General features: G+C 40.8%; 1 protein-coding gene across 2 annotated transcripts in view; it reads left to right on the top strand.

The window, feature by feature from the left end:
• The window catches only part of VPS13B (vacuolar protein sorting 13 homolog B), a 410,777-nt gene that overhangs the window by 346,360 nt on the left and 47,103 nt on the right, over nt 1-17,314 (top strand). For both annotated transcript variants that reach the window (XM_056853998.1, XM_056853999.1), the window contains exons 43-44: nt 3,507-3,668; nt 16,866-17,021. In XM_056853998.1, coding sequence (XP_056709976.1) covers nt 3,507-3,668; nt 16,866-17,021 — 318 coding nt within the window. The remainder of the gene's footprint in view (nt 1-3,506; nt 3,669-16,865; nt 17,022-17,314) is intronic.

Raw genomic sequence — 17,314 nt, 5'->3', positions numbered from 1 at the left:
GTTACAATCAACTGAGGTCCAGGTGGGTCCAGTCTCTCCCTCTCTTCCATCCAAGCAATTATGGAAACAGACGCTGCTGTACAAGCAGCGAGATGAACCTGATTATGCCGGCTCCTCCTTGTGGCAAAAGCAGCTGCTGTGAGAAATACACTCTCCCCTCTTCCTAGTTCCTCTAGGTTTTAAATCCTTCCTCTAAAGAAGAGTATTTCATAAATCCAGAACAAGGAAATCCATGTTTGTGGATAGATCTATGGCCATGTGGGTATGGCAGTTTGACAGTGTAAAGTCATAGATCCACACTAGACAGAATGCTGAAACAAACTCTGTGCTCTGAAGCGGCAGCAGAAATGTCTGCCTTGCTTTCTCCAGATACTACTGTATACAGTATTTACAGATTCTCTGCAGTAATCTTTCTACTTACAAAAACCAATCTGCTGGATTTAAGGAGATATATAATATAGCCTGTGACCTTGGGGAGTCCTAAAGGAAAAATCTCTTTAAATCTAGCACTGTCCCACCTATATCTATCATTTTCTTCTGCACACATAGACTCTGGCCTTATTTACTAGGCCTGTGCCTCTCATCCACCCTTCAAGGACAAATGTTAATTCATTATCTTATTTCTCTTTTTGGTAATCGATGGTATCCAAAAAGCTTTCCTCCAACACCACATTTCAAATGAATTGACTTTCTTCCTGTCAACTTTCTTCATTGTCCAATACTTAATACCTACCCTTATATTTTCTACCAAATGTATTTATAAATATACATACATTCTCCTCTATATGCTAAATTTATTTATACATGGTAACATCTGTAAAAGCCAATTAAAATAATCCTCCAATTCTAAAGCTTACAAAGTGTGTTCTAACTTGAACTCTCCCTAGAAGCTAAAGTGACCAAACTGAGGCTATTGTACTTTGGTCACATTATGAGAAGACAAGACTCACTGGAAAAGTTGAAGGCAGCAGGAAAAGAGGAAGACCCAATATGAGAAAACATGAACACATGAAGCTGCCTTATGAATCAGACCCCTGGTCCATCAAAGTCAGTATTGTCTACTCAGACCAGCAGCAGCTCTCCAGGGTCTGGGGCAGAGGTCTTTCACATAACCTACTTGCCTAGTCCCTTTCACTGGAGATGCCGGGGATTGAACCTGGGACCTTCTGTATGCCAAGCAGATGCACTACCACTGAGCCACGGTGACTCAATCAATGAAGCCACGGACCTCAGTTTGCAAGACCCAAGTAAGGCTGTTAACGATAGGACATTTTGGAGGTCTTTAATTCATACGGTTGCCGTAAGTCAGAAGTGACTTGATGGCACTTAACACACACACAAGTATTAAGTGGGCTAGGCGAGAAGGTTGTAAGGTGCATCTTCAAATGTTTCCCTACCTTTTCTGCCAATCCTTGATTGGGGCTTTTAAAAAGAAAATAATGAAGCCAAGGGGAAAAGTTAAAAAAGAGAACCACAGGAATGCAGTAAAAAAATGTTATGTCTAATGAATAGGAGAGTGTACACTTTTGAGTATGCCATCACCATAGAAACCAAGTTCTGCTTTGGGATGCATAGGCATCCTACAGATGTTCATATTTTACATAACTAGAAATTAATGGATCACATATATACACACCTAAGAACTGAAAATTTGGCATTCTGTGTTGGCCTAAATGAAGTGTTGACAGCAGCAGCTACCAGACTGTGCTCTGTGGAAAACTAGTGGCCAAGGAGGAGTTGGCTGGCTAGAGAGACCTGGCCATCTTCCTTGCTTTTATATGTGTATATGAATGTTCAGGCATTTTGCTGACAGAACTTTGAAGTATATCTGTAAACAACAAGGAAAGAACCTGTCTTATTGTTGGTGCTTAGAGAAGATGCTGTGGAAGTAAAACAATACTGGGAAATAAATCCAGCTTTCAAGCAGAGTGAAGGCCATCTTGAAGCTGTCAAGACATCCTACATGGGGAAAAGTATTCCGAGCAGATGTAAGACTCAATGGATTGGTGGGCGGGAATAATAAAGAAGAGAGATCTGGACAGTGGGAGTGAAGGAGAAAATGTAGAACTGAGTTGTTAGATCTGCTGACTCCAATGGAAGGGTGGACAAAAACACAGCTTCATAAGTGAGCTAGTATGGTGCAGGGACACCCAGTTCAAATCCCTCCTATTCCATAAAGCTCACTGGTTGATTTTGTGCTAGTTATTCTCCCACAAAAGTGACTTTACTTTCTAGGATTCTTAAGACGACAACAGGAGGAAAGAACCTCTGCCCTGAGCTCCTCCAATGGGCAAGACAAAAATGTAATAGATTGCCTTATGTCACTTCGTTGAAAAGTGATTGTCATGAAATGGTGGTTAGCAGGCTTGAACTGAGAGACAGGACAGAAATATCTTAAAACAATTTGTAAGAACTGTATCTTGACAGAGCCACCCACTCTTCCACTGGCACCAAATCATTCTACAAATACACGTTATTACAGGGATGAATGAATCCCCAAGGTTTCATGAAATTTATACAACTGTCAAACTCATCATTCATACATTGTTACTGGTGGAAAGATGCCCAGAATGCTCTTTGCTCCATCCTGATCCCTCAGAACAGTTAAGAGGCCAAATACAAGTAGAAAGGGGGTGGGATGATCACTACAGTGAGGAACGATGTATTTGCACAATTTTAAGATGAATTTTGAAAGTGAGCTGGATAGTGTAATCTTGTCAGAAGTTCATGATGTACTTTAAGAATACCCGTGTGGGTTTACATAACTGCTGTCCAAGTTTCACCCCCACATGTCCTGCTAGGTAAATATGTTGAAATAAGAGTGCAGTTCCAGAACGCCGAAGTGTTTCAGAATATTGTAGATGGATTATAGAGGGGAACGTATGCCTCAGTGGCCTTGTTAATTCGGCTGTCAGTATTAGAGGAAGCTGTTGCTACTTTCATATTTCAGAGATATGTTTGTTTATAATCCAAGGTCAGTGGACAAATGCAAATGTTGATACCATCGTTTACTTTGTGCTCAAAAGAGGTTCTAGGAATGGCACTTTATTTTTCAGAAACATCACTCTAATTTTTAAAATTTCAGTTCAGCTCTGGCTCAACTAGTGGTGTAGGTGCCCTGATGCAGTCTATATTGTATTTTACTATTGTTCGCATAAGAAAAATCTCCTCAAGCTGGTCTCCAGTACACTTGTCTGCAGTGAATGATGCCTTGTTTCCAACACATGTTATTTTGTCTCAAACAAACCTTTAAAAATTAAAATTTCATTGTCTTCTTTAGTTTTGGGTTGTTTGTGGTTTACAGTTGAAGGACCATAAATGAAAATACATGTTTGGGATCCATAAATTTCTTCGCCATTTATGATACACAACACTTTGTAGGCAACGCTTACGACGGGAGAGGTTTTTTTTTTTGGTGTAGAAACATTCGCCACTGGGCAGACAGCTGCCAAACATCTTGCAATTAATCTGACGCTTGTTTGGCTTTCATATTCTTTTCTTTTCAGAACCAGTGCCCCGAGGCAGAAGAATTGGTCTTCAGCCATTTTGTAATCTGTAATGACACACAGGAGACACTGCGGTTTGGCCAGGTGGATACTGACGAAAATGTTTTGCTGGCTAGCCTCCACAGTCACCAGTACAGCTGGCGCTCTCACAAGTCCCCGCAGGTATGTCAGCGGGGGAAAAAAACCTTACAAGTGAAGTGATTGTTAAAATTGGGTGGTGTTTTAATCATTGATTCTGCTTTTTTATTCATGCATTCAGCTATCTTTAGCTTTCCAGATTCCAGCTGGAGTCACACGCTTTAGCTACAACAGACACTAGAGATAAACAGAACGGATGAGGAAACCCAGAAGTGTTTAGATTTAATTCAAGTTTGGAACTGAACACCCTCGCCCTTTCCAATGTAAAAAGAAATAAAACATTCATAGAACTTCAAGCTTCTGAAACAAAGTACAGCAGTAACTTTCCAAGTTTTTTGAAAACTTCCCCTTTTCGTCTTCAGTTGTTGGAAGTTGACTCTTAACGTTGTGGGCACAAGCTCCTGTTGAAATTAGACCATAATGTTGTTCGGAAGTGGCAGTGTCAAAGTGGTAGGAGGGAACCCCACCACATTGTGATCTTTATTATTGTTCAGGTGAACTATTACTTTCATCCTTACAAACGTTGATGTTATCCCCTGACTAAGTTGTTTTAAAAATCCTACATAATTCACACGAATGCTGGATGTAAATATTAGCATAATGCGTCTACATATGATATTTATTGCAGTTGCCTCTGTGTCTGGCTTCATAGCGTGTGGGTATATGTGCATTATAAAAAGCTTTGTGTGGAATGATCGCACCTTAAAATTAACCAATGGGTTTTGTATTAGTTCCTTTATAGGGCCAATTCTGACACAGTGTTTTCTACAACTGAGAAACAGTAATGAGCATATGCACATGAAAAGCACTATAAAGGTGCAAAATCATCCTTATTCATGTCTTTTCTCATGAAGAAATATCAGAATCAGTTTTTAAGTTCCTTCTAGGAAATGACTAAACCTACTCTGGCAGTTGTATGGGGGCTTTTGCTAGCATACATGTTTCTCTTTTCAGCTTCTGTGGCAAAGCCAGACTGTAGAGGCAGTGATCTGAAAATCAGTCATAATTGAAGTTTCCCACCTACCAGAACTTGTTCAATAACGAGATGTCAAGTTATTGCAAGCGCTTTGATCAGAATTAGGAACTTTCTCCTAGCTCTTAGGTGGCCTCAGCCATGATGAAATCTATAGGCAGAAAACACTTCCAGTAGGTAACCTACATGTAGATTATTGGTGCCTGATTATTACACACGTATGCATTGCACGGTGTGTCCGTTCACCGTACTGTACACCTGATGGCAAGCTAGAAATGAGCACATGTATCTGCAGTACAACACAAGTGTGTGATTGTCAAACATCACAGTGTGCACACAGGCTACCTTTTGTTTGCTACACAAAGGAGTCTTCCATGTGTGCATTTCATCACATTCGAAGAGACCCATAATACTGATAGCTGCCAAGATCAGCTGTCATTAACATCCACGGAAGCAAGTGGCTCATAGTTTTTCAAAATCCTAGGGAGGGTCATCATTTTTTCCAGATTTCCTTAGGAAATTGAAAGAAAGTGAATAACTTTTGGAATTCTCTGCTACAAGATATGGTGATGGCCATTAGAGCTCTATGAAGGTCTGTTAGCCAGTATGGGTAAATGAGAAGCTCCAAGGTTAGAGGCAGTGTACCTGTGAATATCACTGACTTCAGGGGAAGGCTGTTGCCTTCATGCCTTATTTGTAGGCTTCCCTCAGTCCCTGTAGGGAACAAGATCCTGGACTAGATTCACCTTTTGGTTCTTAAAATTTATGAACATATAGGCAGGCACTTCACAAGTAATTTTCACTTTTGAGCGTAAGGTTACCCCTTATTGTCCTGTTGGGTTTTTAATTGCTCAGTGTTTTTACTTGTGGGGTACAGCTGCAGAATCTGGTTGGGAGTCAGTATGATCCAGTGGGTAAGGAATTCTGGGCTAAGATGTGGGGAAACCTGAGTTCAAATTCTACTGCTGCTCTTAATTCAGGTTTATAGCCTTAGGAAATTACTTTGACCCTCCATTCTCAGTTTGTAGATGGGAGTAACTGGCCTTCCTCACATGGTTATTTTGACCAAAAAAAACCACCCCACAATAAAGACCATATGGCTCTTCAGAGAATAAAAGTGTATACATGATGGTTTAGTTAAGATTTGAGTGAGTTTTCTTTATTGTTGGCCACCAGGTATGTGAGATTTGCAGTTTTCTGGGTTGTTCTTGGGGCTTTAGGACTTGCTGTATCAATTGACTACACTTGCCAGTAGAGTTGCCTGCTCCAGGCTAGAGATGCCTGATTTGGGGGTAGAACCTGGGGAAAGCCAGATTTGGGGAGGGAAATGGAGGGGGAGGACCTCAGCAGGGTATAATGCCACAGAGCCCACTCCCCAAAGCTGCTGTTTTCTCCAGGGGAACTGATCTCTGTAATCTGGAAATCAGTGGTAATTCTGGGAGAACTCTAGGCCCCCACCTGGAAGTTAGCAAGCCTACTTGCTAGTGATGCTTAAAGAATGTCTGGTGTGCCAGGAAACAGGCCGAAGGGGCATATAATATGAAGTAGAGAAAGAGAGAGATGAAGAAGAGCAGGTTGGCAATTGAGAAGTTTCTACCACTGGCTGGGCAGCAGTGCTTGGCTCTCTGAAAGGATGGATTCCATGAATGCTTTCTGGCAAGAACTGTGCTAAAATGAGTAACGCTGTTGAATGCCCAAGTCTTGTAATGCTCTCTGGAAGATTATTTTTCTACTGACATTTTATTGCCTCTCCCATGACACTAGAGTTTAGCGATGGAAATGAACCATCTGAGTAGCCTTACATACCAGAAATTTAGGATGCTTTCTATGCACGAACCCTGTTGCTTTGGGGGGGAGGGACTACATCCAAATTTGGCTGTTATTTGTCCGGGTACTTTTAAACAAGAAGTCATTGTAGATGTGTTTGAAAAGAGCCATGCATAACGGGATATTCCTAGGTAAGCAAAGTTATTTTTTTAACACACACAATTTAGTTTGAACGTTGTGTTATTGTGCCTCTTATGGCATGGCATGTTCCAAATTGTTTCAGCACTGGAGTGGTTCTCGAGGAACTCATTATCCAAAGGTCAGAGCAGTGCCCAAGCCTGGACAGGCCAGGCAAGTGTCAGGTTAATGGAATGCTAGATGACTTCATAGTTTTGAAGTTATTTCATTCCTCATGATAATTCTCGTCTTGCCAAGTTAGTGAATTTTAAGAACTCTGAGAGCAGATTGTAAGATAAATGTGAAATATGAAATAATCCATACTTTTGGAGTCAGGGACTTTCCTCTAGGCATTAGTTCATACTTGACTTACTTGACTCACACTTGGGGATAAAATGAGTTAGGACAAGGTCTCAGATACCACATTCTCTTACTGGGAAAGAAAACCAACTTGCACAACCTTGGCCAGCTCATGTTTCTTGTTACACAGGCACTAAGCAGCAGCGGTTGCCATAAAATACTTTATTTAATCTTTGCAAAAATGTTTTGGGGGAAAAAACCTATGCCAAACAGTTCAGTTAAATGAAATTAAATAGTTTTCAAAGGATTGGGTTTCTGTAACATTCATATCAGCTAAAGTCTTAATTTTTCTTTCACTGATTAAAGTTTAGAGAGGTGTTGTAATTGTCTGTTTTAAAATATATAATAAAAATAAACGAAAGCAGTCTTAAATTCTTTTGGTTTTCTGTGGTAGGATGAAGTTAAAACCTCAAAACACTTTGTTTTGGATGTAAATCTGCATGAAGATTGAGTCATTGGATTGAAAGAGAACTTTTTAATGTATTGCTTTAAAAAAATGTAGACTCATTGTGGGCATCCTTTGACAATCTCAGTGAGCTTCTTTGTTCCCTACTTCTTAGAAGGCTGATTCCTAAATACCTTATTAGCTTTGGTTAAGATTTCACATTATTAGTAAGTACATTATACATCTGACACTTTTTCTGGATTTGAGTGACTCTCTTGTCTCTTGTGAATTTTTGGCCTGAGTGGAGTTCAAAGCATTTCAGCATCCATGGTTCTGCAAATCTTTGCATCTGGTAAAATCTGAAATTGGTGAAATGTTTATCTTCAAATCACACACACACACATACACACAGAGTTACTAGCCTAAGCTGTAAGAGCCTGACATGAATGTTCAGGAAGGGATGTGGTCTTTTGACGGTGGTAGGCTTTGAGGAGATAAGAGGCCGTGTCAGTTGGTGTTTGGCATATTACTCAGGCTACAGTCCATTATTGGATCCATTCAAACTACAGCAGGAATCAAAACAGTTGTGTATTTCAAGAATTTTGGAGCGCTGGGAACTTAAGGAAATTTCACTTTTATGCAGATGAAGTCTTTTTAGCACAGCCAAAAATGGCTTTTTGTGGCTCAGTTGTTACCATGTGTTCTCAGGAAAACACATGTACCCCAGACATGCAACTGTGTGAATAAGGCCCACAACCTACTTGAGGCCAAAATGACCCTGTGAAAGCCAGGTGTGAAAGAGAAACCTCTCTTTTACCATCTTTCACTCCTGTTATAAAGAACCTGAAGTTTTAGGTTCTAACAGCCAGTCAAGGGGGATAACACATCTAAATGCTCTTTCAAACAGAGAGAGTGCTCTGAGGCAGGCATGGGAGGAAAACAGAGGCAGGAATTTAGTAAAATAACCATTACCATTATTGAGAGGTTCCAGCATGTCCATTCCTTGTATGTTTTTATGTTTGTGATTCTTCCCTGCCTTGCTTATTAGGAGCTTGGTTAAATGACTAATAATCCTGACATTGCAGTGTTTTAGTTCTTATCAGTTTCTGATTTCTTCTCATACTCTAATGTCTAGATTTATTGGGTTAATTCAAGGCTTGATAGTGAGAAAATGATAGTAACTTGATAGTGAGAAAATGAGACCTTGAGTTTTTAGAGATTCCAGACTTGCTGTTGTTTCAGCTTTGATGACTGTGTAAAATAAACAACAGTATAGCCATTGCTACGGTATATAGAGGTAAGAGAAGCATCTAATACAATCAAATTGTGACTTGGGGTAGTAAGTAAGGAATCGGTTGTGATGTTTTGGGATTAACTCCTTGTCTAAACATAGGGTTGGTAACCTTCGGATGGGGCCTGGAGAGCTCCTAGAATTACAGTTGATCTCCAGACAGCAGAGATCAGTTCCTAGGGTTGCCAGGTTCCTCTTTGCATCCGGCGGGAGGTTTTTGGGGCACAGCCTGAGGAGGGCGGGGTTCGGGGAGGGGAGGGAATTCAATGCCATATATAGTCCAATTGCCAAAGCAGCCATTTTCTCCAGGTGAACTGATCTCTGTCAGCTGGAGATCAGTTGTAATATCAGGAGATCTCCAGCTAGTACCTGGAGGTTACTATATAAACAACAGCACGAGGCTCTTGAGGAAACAAATTTACTTAACTAGATAATCTCACAGTATAGAAAGCAAATAATAAGCTATATACATATTATTGAAAAATAAACATAAAATGCCCCTTAGGGTTATAACATCACCCAAGTCCGGATAATGCGTCTTGCAGCGGGTTAAGTCACCCTTCACTTCCTTGTGGGTTACTGCACCCTTAGCGTCCTTGTGGGTCTCTTCACCCTTCTGGCAAATCCAATTATAATCCAAATGGAAGTGGCAAGCAATCCAAATAATAGGTTCCCTTGTATATCAGAGGTAGGCAGCCGCCGTCCAGTTCAAGGGAAACAAAATGGCGAACGGAACAAAAAAGACGACCCCTCTAGATACTTGGCCGTTTCGCAGCTTGTGGCTTCTTCAGTTAAATTTCTTGGGTTACAAGTGGGCAAATTGCCTCTAGAAATATATATACAGTAAATTTATAATATTTGATAATTACAATACAATATTAACATCATGCCAAAAATAGTAAACTTACCACATTAGAAAGGAACATGACCCCTATGGGTTCTCTATGCCTCTGGGAGGTTAATTATTGGTCAAGACAGTTCCTAATTTATTGCCAGCATGAGCAGGTACCAGGTGTAATGAATTGTCTAGTCTTAAAGTTACAGGTAGCATGAAAGATCCAGCTCATTATTTAGTCCTAATGGCGCCAAAGTTTTGAATAAAAAGATCAGTTTTGTTTCCTGTCTGTGAAGTATTTTTGTAATGTCCTGAATTTTATGGGGTTGCGGTTTGAATTTCCATAAGGCAAAGAATCTTATATCGTCAGCTGAATAGCCCTTTTCAAGAAAGTGCCCTGTGAGGGGAGCCTCCAGGACCTTCGCGCGGACGCGTGCCCTGTGCTCCCCTATTCTTAATTTTAATTGTCTCGTTGTGGACCCTATGTAAATTAGAGAGCACGGGCAGGTAATTCCGTACACAATATTTTCAGATGAGCAATTACTAAAAAAATCCAGCTGGTATTTGAAATTAAAAAGTGTGGAACTAATTTCCTTAACTGGAAGACTTAGGGCGCAGACCGAACATGTTCCGCATTTGTAATGTCCCCGGGGTCGTGGCAACCCTGTCAGTTCCCCTGGATAAAATGGCTGCTTTTGAGGGTGGGCTGTATGGCATTATACCCTGGTGAGGCCCCCCCACTGCCTCCCCAGACCCCACCCCCAAATATCCAGGAATTTCCCAACCCAGAGCTGGCAACTCTACATGAGGCTTGTTGATTCAGAATAACAACCCTAATTCAACTGCCTCTGCAGCTATTTTTGTGTAAAAGATTATTTGGATTGTGCTAAAAAGCCATTATGGTAACCCTTAGTCACTCAAGAAAAATGTCATTGTTAGGTGGAACAAATTCTATTTAGTACATTAAGACTGTAGTCAATAAACATTTTATTTCCTGGCTTATGATTTTAAAATGCCAGCATTAATAGTCCATTGTTTACATTTGGCATACACTTTCAGAAATATATGGATGTTTTGCTAATAGTGTCAGTAAGAATGCTGCCATTTTTTAATGAGTACATACACATACTCAGAAAATATTTATTTACCTTCGTTCAGATATTTAAAGCATTTTAGACCCTGCTCTATTTTTTTAAAGTTCATGAGACAGCAAGCTAGATCTGAGTTGTTCACATTTAGTTCTATGCTACCATTTTTGCTTATTTTTGAAATTCTAGAGAAAAAACTAGTTTGTATTATGATATCATTGTTAGTGTCTGTTGCCTGTTACGATTCTTCTCATGGCTGTTCATTTGTGTTCACAAGTCATCCTGTGGGCCCCAGTCAGTATGTCACAATTATTCTTATGAAACCAGGTGTTCCTAAAGGTGACTTTCAGTGTGCCTCCTGCATTCATAAAATGACAGGGGGACAAATGTGTTTAATGATATTCTAAAACATGAAGACGACTAACAAAAAAGTCGAAAAGACTATGTTTCCTTTGCTGCTGCGTTCTATCATGGCAATACATATTTGAGTGGAAGGCACTTCCATCACTTGGTGTCAATGCAGATGCAAACATTTCACTCAATGCCAGCACAAATGCAAAGTTTTCTCATCTGAGGAGAGGGGCGAGAGCCTAAAACACTGTCTAAAGCTCTGTCTTGTCTAAAACGCTGGAAGGTTTTATGCTGCAATCAAATGACCGATCAAAGAACATGACAGGGAACGGCAACCCTCCCCTCCCACTGCCCCTTACCAGGAAGAGGCAAATGCAGTCTGCGGACTGTGTTCGTGTTAGATCCAATAGTGTTGGTAACATCTGCAAAAATATCTTATGATCCTGGCTTAGAGGGAAGAGAGACATTTATGAACGTTTTCCTCCTCTATACCCTTTTTTGGATCAATTAGTGCTATCTATGATGTAACCAAGACATTGTACCCCTGCTTTCTGGTCTAAATTTAAAATACCTTTTGTGGCAGTCAAATAATTGCTAGCTTTAAACCTCCCGTCTCTATTATCTCTGCTCCACTGACTCCAGATGGAGTCTTTTTCGTTTCATAATTTGTTCCATTTCTCTGCAACCACAGTTTCTTATTTTGCACCAACTCTTGGCATGGATGCCTGATCCAATGTCATTATTTATGTTAATTTGTTTTTTATCTCACTGAGACTCAAGGTGCATTTATACAATATTAATACAATATAAATGAACACAATCTATAGGATGAGGACATATAATAAACACTGAAGTAGGACTAGGATCAGAGGCAGCAGATAAATCCAATAAGAGCAACAAAGAGGCATGCCCTTTGTCTACATTCAGACAGAGATCATCAGGTAAAACTACCAGTCTGTCCCATAGTCTGGCCTGAAGGGTCTTGAGCAGCGGTTCCCAAACTGTGCTCCACGAGCACTTTGTGCTCCGCGAAACATCTAGTGCTCCGTTAAGAGATTGGAAAGAAAAATACTACTGTCATTCAGTTTAGTATATAGGTGCTAGGTGAAAAATAGTGCCCCATGACGAATTTCTCTCCTGAAAAGTGCTCCATGATTCAAAAAGTTTGGGAACAACTGGCCTAGAGAGTATAAGTTATCCAAGATGGGTCTAGTCAATCACTGCTGTCTGGATCACCTGGCCCAGAAAGAACAAATTAGAGACAGGGCAATAATTGGCCACATTGCTTTTCTATATAGGATGGTTTTTTAAGTACGGGACAGATGACTACTATTTTGAGTGGCTAAAGAAGGTACCCTGAGTCAGTGACTGATTTCTAACAAACATCAATGACTCATTTGTGTGGTCCTTACATGATTTCAGCAATCCGGATGGACAAGCATCCAGAGAATACCTGGTAGCCTTCACATATCCCAGAATCCTGTCAACTTCCATCACAGTAACTGGGTCAAAATTATCTGTAAACAGACCAGACAATGGTTAGTTTAAACCTAAATTTAGTAATTTAAAATAGAAAATGCATAGCAAATTACAATTAAATAGGAACTGCTAGAACAATCTGTGAGAGACCCCTATGGGCCTTGCATCCAAGATCAAAAGTTTAAGATGCTCTTAGTCTGTCATGTTTTCCATTCTGACAATCTGTGGTTAAACTTCTGTACCAGGCTGTTTGCCTGCAGAGCTAGGATAATGCCGAATTCTTGAAGGCACACCAGTGCAGTGGTTAGTAATCCTATCTCACATATTTCCAGTCAGGGTGAATGTCAGCCTGAGGACAGTCTCAGATGTTAGAGGCGTGACATACACATCTGCTTTGCATATTACTAGTGTAATACACCAAAGGGAAACGTGTAAATCTTTCCTACAGAGGGATGCATGTACCGGCTTCTGGTGTTCATTTACCCCTTCAGACATTACTTTGGAGGCATAGGAAGGCACTCACGTATCCTTTTCTCCCTGTTTCTCTGTAACATGCAAAGTCACTCCTCCTTTCCATGCCATTAGCTTCTTGCTCCCACTTGGTACAGTGTGCCGATTCATGAGCTCATCTTCTGTTAGCCCCTTCTGTTTCCTCCTCTCATTCTTGTGTTTGTGCCTTACGACATGCTGCCTCTTGTGCCTGTCTACTGGAAAATGCATTTCCTAGTCAAGTCTTATTAGCAAAGCTTCTCCTGAATCGCTCTAGCCCCACTATATTCATTGAGGAAAGGGGTATTCATGGCTATTAGTTAGAATGAATACTAGTCATGCTGCATACCTATTCTCTCTAGTATCAGAGGAGCATGCCTATTATTTTGGGTGCGGTGGAACACAGGCAGGATGGTGCTGCTGCAGTCGTCTTGTTTGTGGCTTCCTGGAGGCACCTGGTTGGCCACTGTGTGAACAGACTGCTGGACTTGATGGGCCTTGCTCTGATCCAGCAGGGCCTTTCTTATGTTCTTATGTTCACTCTACCCATTTCTTCACCATTACTTGACTGTTCCCACAGCCCCACTGTTTATGGCACAAACCCATTCCTCTTTTGTTGTTCTGTCCTCTGGCTAGGAACATATTGCTACTGTAGTCCATACTGAATGAAGCAATATCAATATTAATGGAGTAAATAATAGAATACTATACAGGTCTGGTAGAATGAATTGCAATACATAGCCAGAAAATAAGTATAAGTCTAGATCTTACAGAAGGAATGCATTGGAAGTGCTAGCTGTACAAATGGGGGGGGGCTGTTTCCTTCAACTTTGGGAAGAAAACTTCAAAGCTCGGGAGGAGGGGAATTCCTTAAAATAAGCGTTTAACTTTATTGACTGTGTATGTTACCTATTTGTGCTTGTTAAAATTCCTGATTCTGGTGTTAAAAGAGTGTTACCAGGTTTGAATTCCTATAGAGGCCATTTTAAACATAATATGAATGGATGTTCATATGTCTAAAGTGGCAGAAGGATGGAGATAGTTGCCAGCAGTAATTAGAGTTGCCAAGTCCGGGCTGGGACATTCCTGGAGATTTGGAGGTAGAACCTGGGGACAGCAACATTTGGGGACCTTAGCGGGGTATAATGGACCTTAGCGGAGTCTACCTTTCAAAGCTGCCATTTTCTCCAGGGGAACTGATCTGTGTAATCTGGAAATCAGTTGTAATTCCAGGCTCCACCTGGAAGTTGGCAACCCTAGCAGCAATGCTAAAGCAAGTGTTACCTAAACCAGACCCAGAGAAGGGGAAAATAGCTTTAAAAGGGTTCCAGAAAGGAGTAACACGAGATCTTGTAGTCTCTGTATACCAAAGTGGATTTTGGTATGGGTACCCCAAAATAAAACTATAAAGAGAGAGAGAGAGTTTAATTGTAAACACAAACAAATAACTTTATTGTATACAAAATAAAATTAAAAAGAAATAAAAATGTAAAGAACCTACACTGAGCACCTTAGAACTGACTCCCTAAGCAACCGCACACGTACACACACCAACAAGAGGGTGAACTTGAAGGGAGGAAATTGGGAAGTTTTAGGGAAGGGACATACAGGCTTGAGGCTTGGAGAGGTCCAGGGATAGATGCAGCGGAGGTCCAAGGAGCAGAGCAAGAAGCCAGCAAAGCAAGGAGAAAAAGCCTGCAGAATGCAGCCGGGGTTCTTAAAAGGAAACCAAAGCTATGACCAGCAGAGATCTGGACTGGAGATCTGAGGTACCATTTGCTGAATCTGGGGGTCCTTTTTTTATGGACAGAAGGTCCCCAGGGTCGGTGGGGAGGTGACCATTTCAGCTTTGGATTGGGTCAAGATAAAAAAAGTTTAAATCTCACTGCCTGGTTGGAAGTCAACTGCTGTCAAACTTCGGAGGGAAAAATGGGGGAAATACCTTGATTAGTCTCTTGTGCGCCAAATCTGCATGGGCCCAAAGAGCCTGGGTGAAGCAACATGATTGACATGCTTTAATTAGGTTGATGTGAGGTACAGCTCCAGGGACACAAAAGTCTGGATGAGGCAAGATAACTCCTGAAACAGGATGGAGGGCAAATGAATGACTTGAGTGCCCTTCTTGATTGAGGAAAAAAGAGGAACCGGGAGTTGGTTCATGAAATAGCAATGTCCTTGGGCTGGGAAGTCACCTTTGGGGTATGTCAGGATACCGGGTGATGTCTCCAGTGTTGGAAAGTCTTTTGTTATTGACCACGATATGCCACTGAGCCGGGGGAGATTGCACGATTCTGCTTTCCTCGCAGCAACACCCTTCCTCTTCACTCCTGGGAATTGCAATGTCATGGCTCAACCCAGGTGCCTTATGAGACTCTCCCCTCCCCCAAGTTTCAGATCCCCTGGGCACTTAGGCTGTAAAAGGGGGGCCTATTAAAACAACTAAGTCCAAAATAGGAAGGAGATCCTACTATCTAAGGGGTCTCAGCTGGACCGAGGGGGCAGAGTCCTCCCACAAGTGGTTGCAGACCAGGGACGCAAGTGGAGCAGCAAGCACCACTGGACAGCAGGAGGTGCAGGAGGCAGCAGTGAGAGGAGAGGATGGGGTAGTGAGCCCCTTATAAACTGAGAGCCAAATATGAATCCTCCTTTCCATTGTAGAGGCCCCCCCCCATAGCAATCCAACTGCTTTCTCTTATATATAATCTCTGTCTGAGTTATACAAGTTTTACAAAAGGCACTGAAGGTAATTTCACACAACTTCAGAGGAAGGGGCGGGGAGAATTACCCCAACATGATTCTTTTCCTGACCTTTTCATGTTATTTGTTGATTAATCTTAACGTCTTAAAATTAATTTATTTTCTAAATTTAAAAGCTGCTGGGTTAAAACTGGCAATATATTTTTTAATTCTTCTTGGATAATAGTCTAGCAGTTTATACAAAGTGCCAGGGCAAAGTTTCTGGTCTCAGACTAATTATCATCAATTGCAGGCCAGCACAGAGCATTTGTGTTGGGGGGCAAAGATTTTTTAGTGTATTGTTAACTGGGATCAACTTTGGAAAACTATCATTCATTATTTGGGGTTTGTGTGTATTTTGAGCTACACTTCTCTCTGCAGATTGGCAGCTTTCTCTGTTTTGGTATGTGGTACTGTTCCCCCACTGCATCTTTGAGCAACTTGGTTTCTGCCACTGGCATTATGTTTCTTTGTTCTGTAACTTAGATTCAGATATCAAAGCCATTAGAAGCTTTTATGTCACAGAGTACATTTTCCCTCAAGGTACTCATCATCTTGTATATTTGTGTTAGTAGTCAAGGCCTAACTCAAAAGCCACCCACAGTACTGAACATGTTTGTTTTACATGTGCTGAAGGGACCAAAAATTGCCAGCAGGCTACTGAGTGGTAACATCCTAGCCATTTTTATCATAGTTTCTTCTTAGGTCAAAGTCAGACTTCACTAGGAAACGCATAATTTAAAGGTATTCAATCCATTAGCCTTGATTCCTCGTCCTTCATGTGTCGAGGCTGCTATATCTCATTCCTCTGGACCTTGATGTATTCTTTCACTATTCAAAGGGCATAATATTTATACATTTTTGTTTTGGTTAACAAATATGATAGATCTAATTCATGTTGGCCTATAGTAAAATAGAGACGTGTGCTTAGGAATCTTTCTTTTCTTTTTTTTAAATATTAAGTTTTTCAAAAACAAACAAACAAACAAACAAATACATACACAATCATTCACACAGTTTATACTCCTTCGGGGAGTCTATTTCATCTTACATCTCTAATCTGTCTTTCAAGCCTTTGTTTAGTTTATTAAGTACGACGCCTTTGCTTATCAAGTTCTATAGTAAATTAGTACACTGGATCATACAACATGTTTATTTTCCCAGTAAAAGTGATTTTAGACTGCTTTAATGAGAAATTTTCCAGCTATAGAACCTGGATTTTGCTGTTCTTACAGGCCATCACTAGTGTGCTTATTGGTTTGGATGTTTGTTTATGTTTATCCTTTCCAGCTGCTGCATATCTGTATTGAAGGTTGGGGAAACTGGCGGTGGTCTGAGCCATTCAGTGTAGATAACGGGGGAACATTTATCAGAACCATTCAGTACAAGGGAAGGACGGCATCCCTTATCATCAAGGTCCAACAGCTCAACGGCGTGCAAAAACAAGTAAGTGTCCTTATATGGGCAGTTCATGGGGATTTTTATACAGAAATTGATTATCTGTTAAACATTAAGCTGACTAAGGGCACCATTAATAGCGCATGATGCCTAAGACATATTGATACCTTAGGATCAGGTTGGGACATAAAAGGAAAATTTGTCTCTCACATACACACAAAGCCTAGCAAAATTATTCTGAAAGTAAGATCTGTAGTTAGAGTCTATGAATTCTGCAGTTTGGTGGCATGTGCGTTTAACATATTTTAGCATAATTTAAAACATTTTGTCCCAGTGTAGAC

Source organism: Euleptes europaea, chromosome 8 (genome assembly GCF_029931775.1).
Source record: "Euleptes europaea isolate rEulEur1 chromosome 8, rEulEur1.hap1, whole genome shotgun sequence".
Taxonomy (NCBI): domain Eukaryota; kingdom Metazoa; phylum Chordata; class Lepidosauria; order Squamata; family Sphaerodactylidae; genus Euleptes; species Euleptes europaea.
Note: the sequence above shows the minus strand (reverse complement) of the source record. Positions and strands in the feature narration are given on the sequence as shown.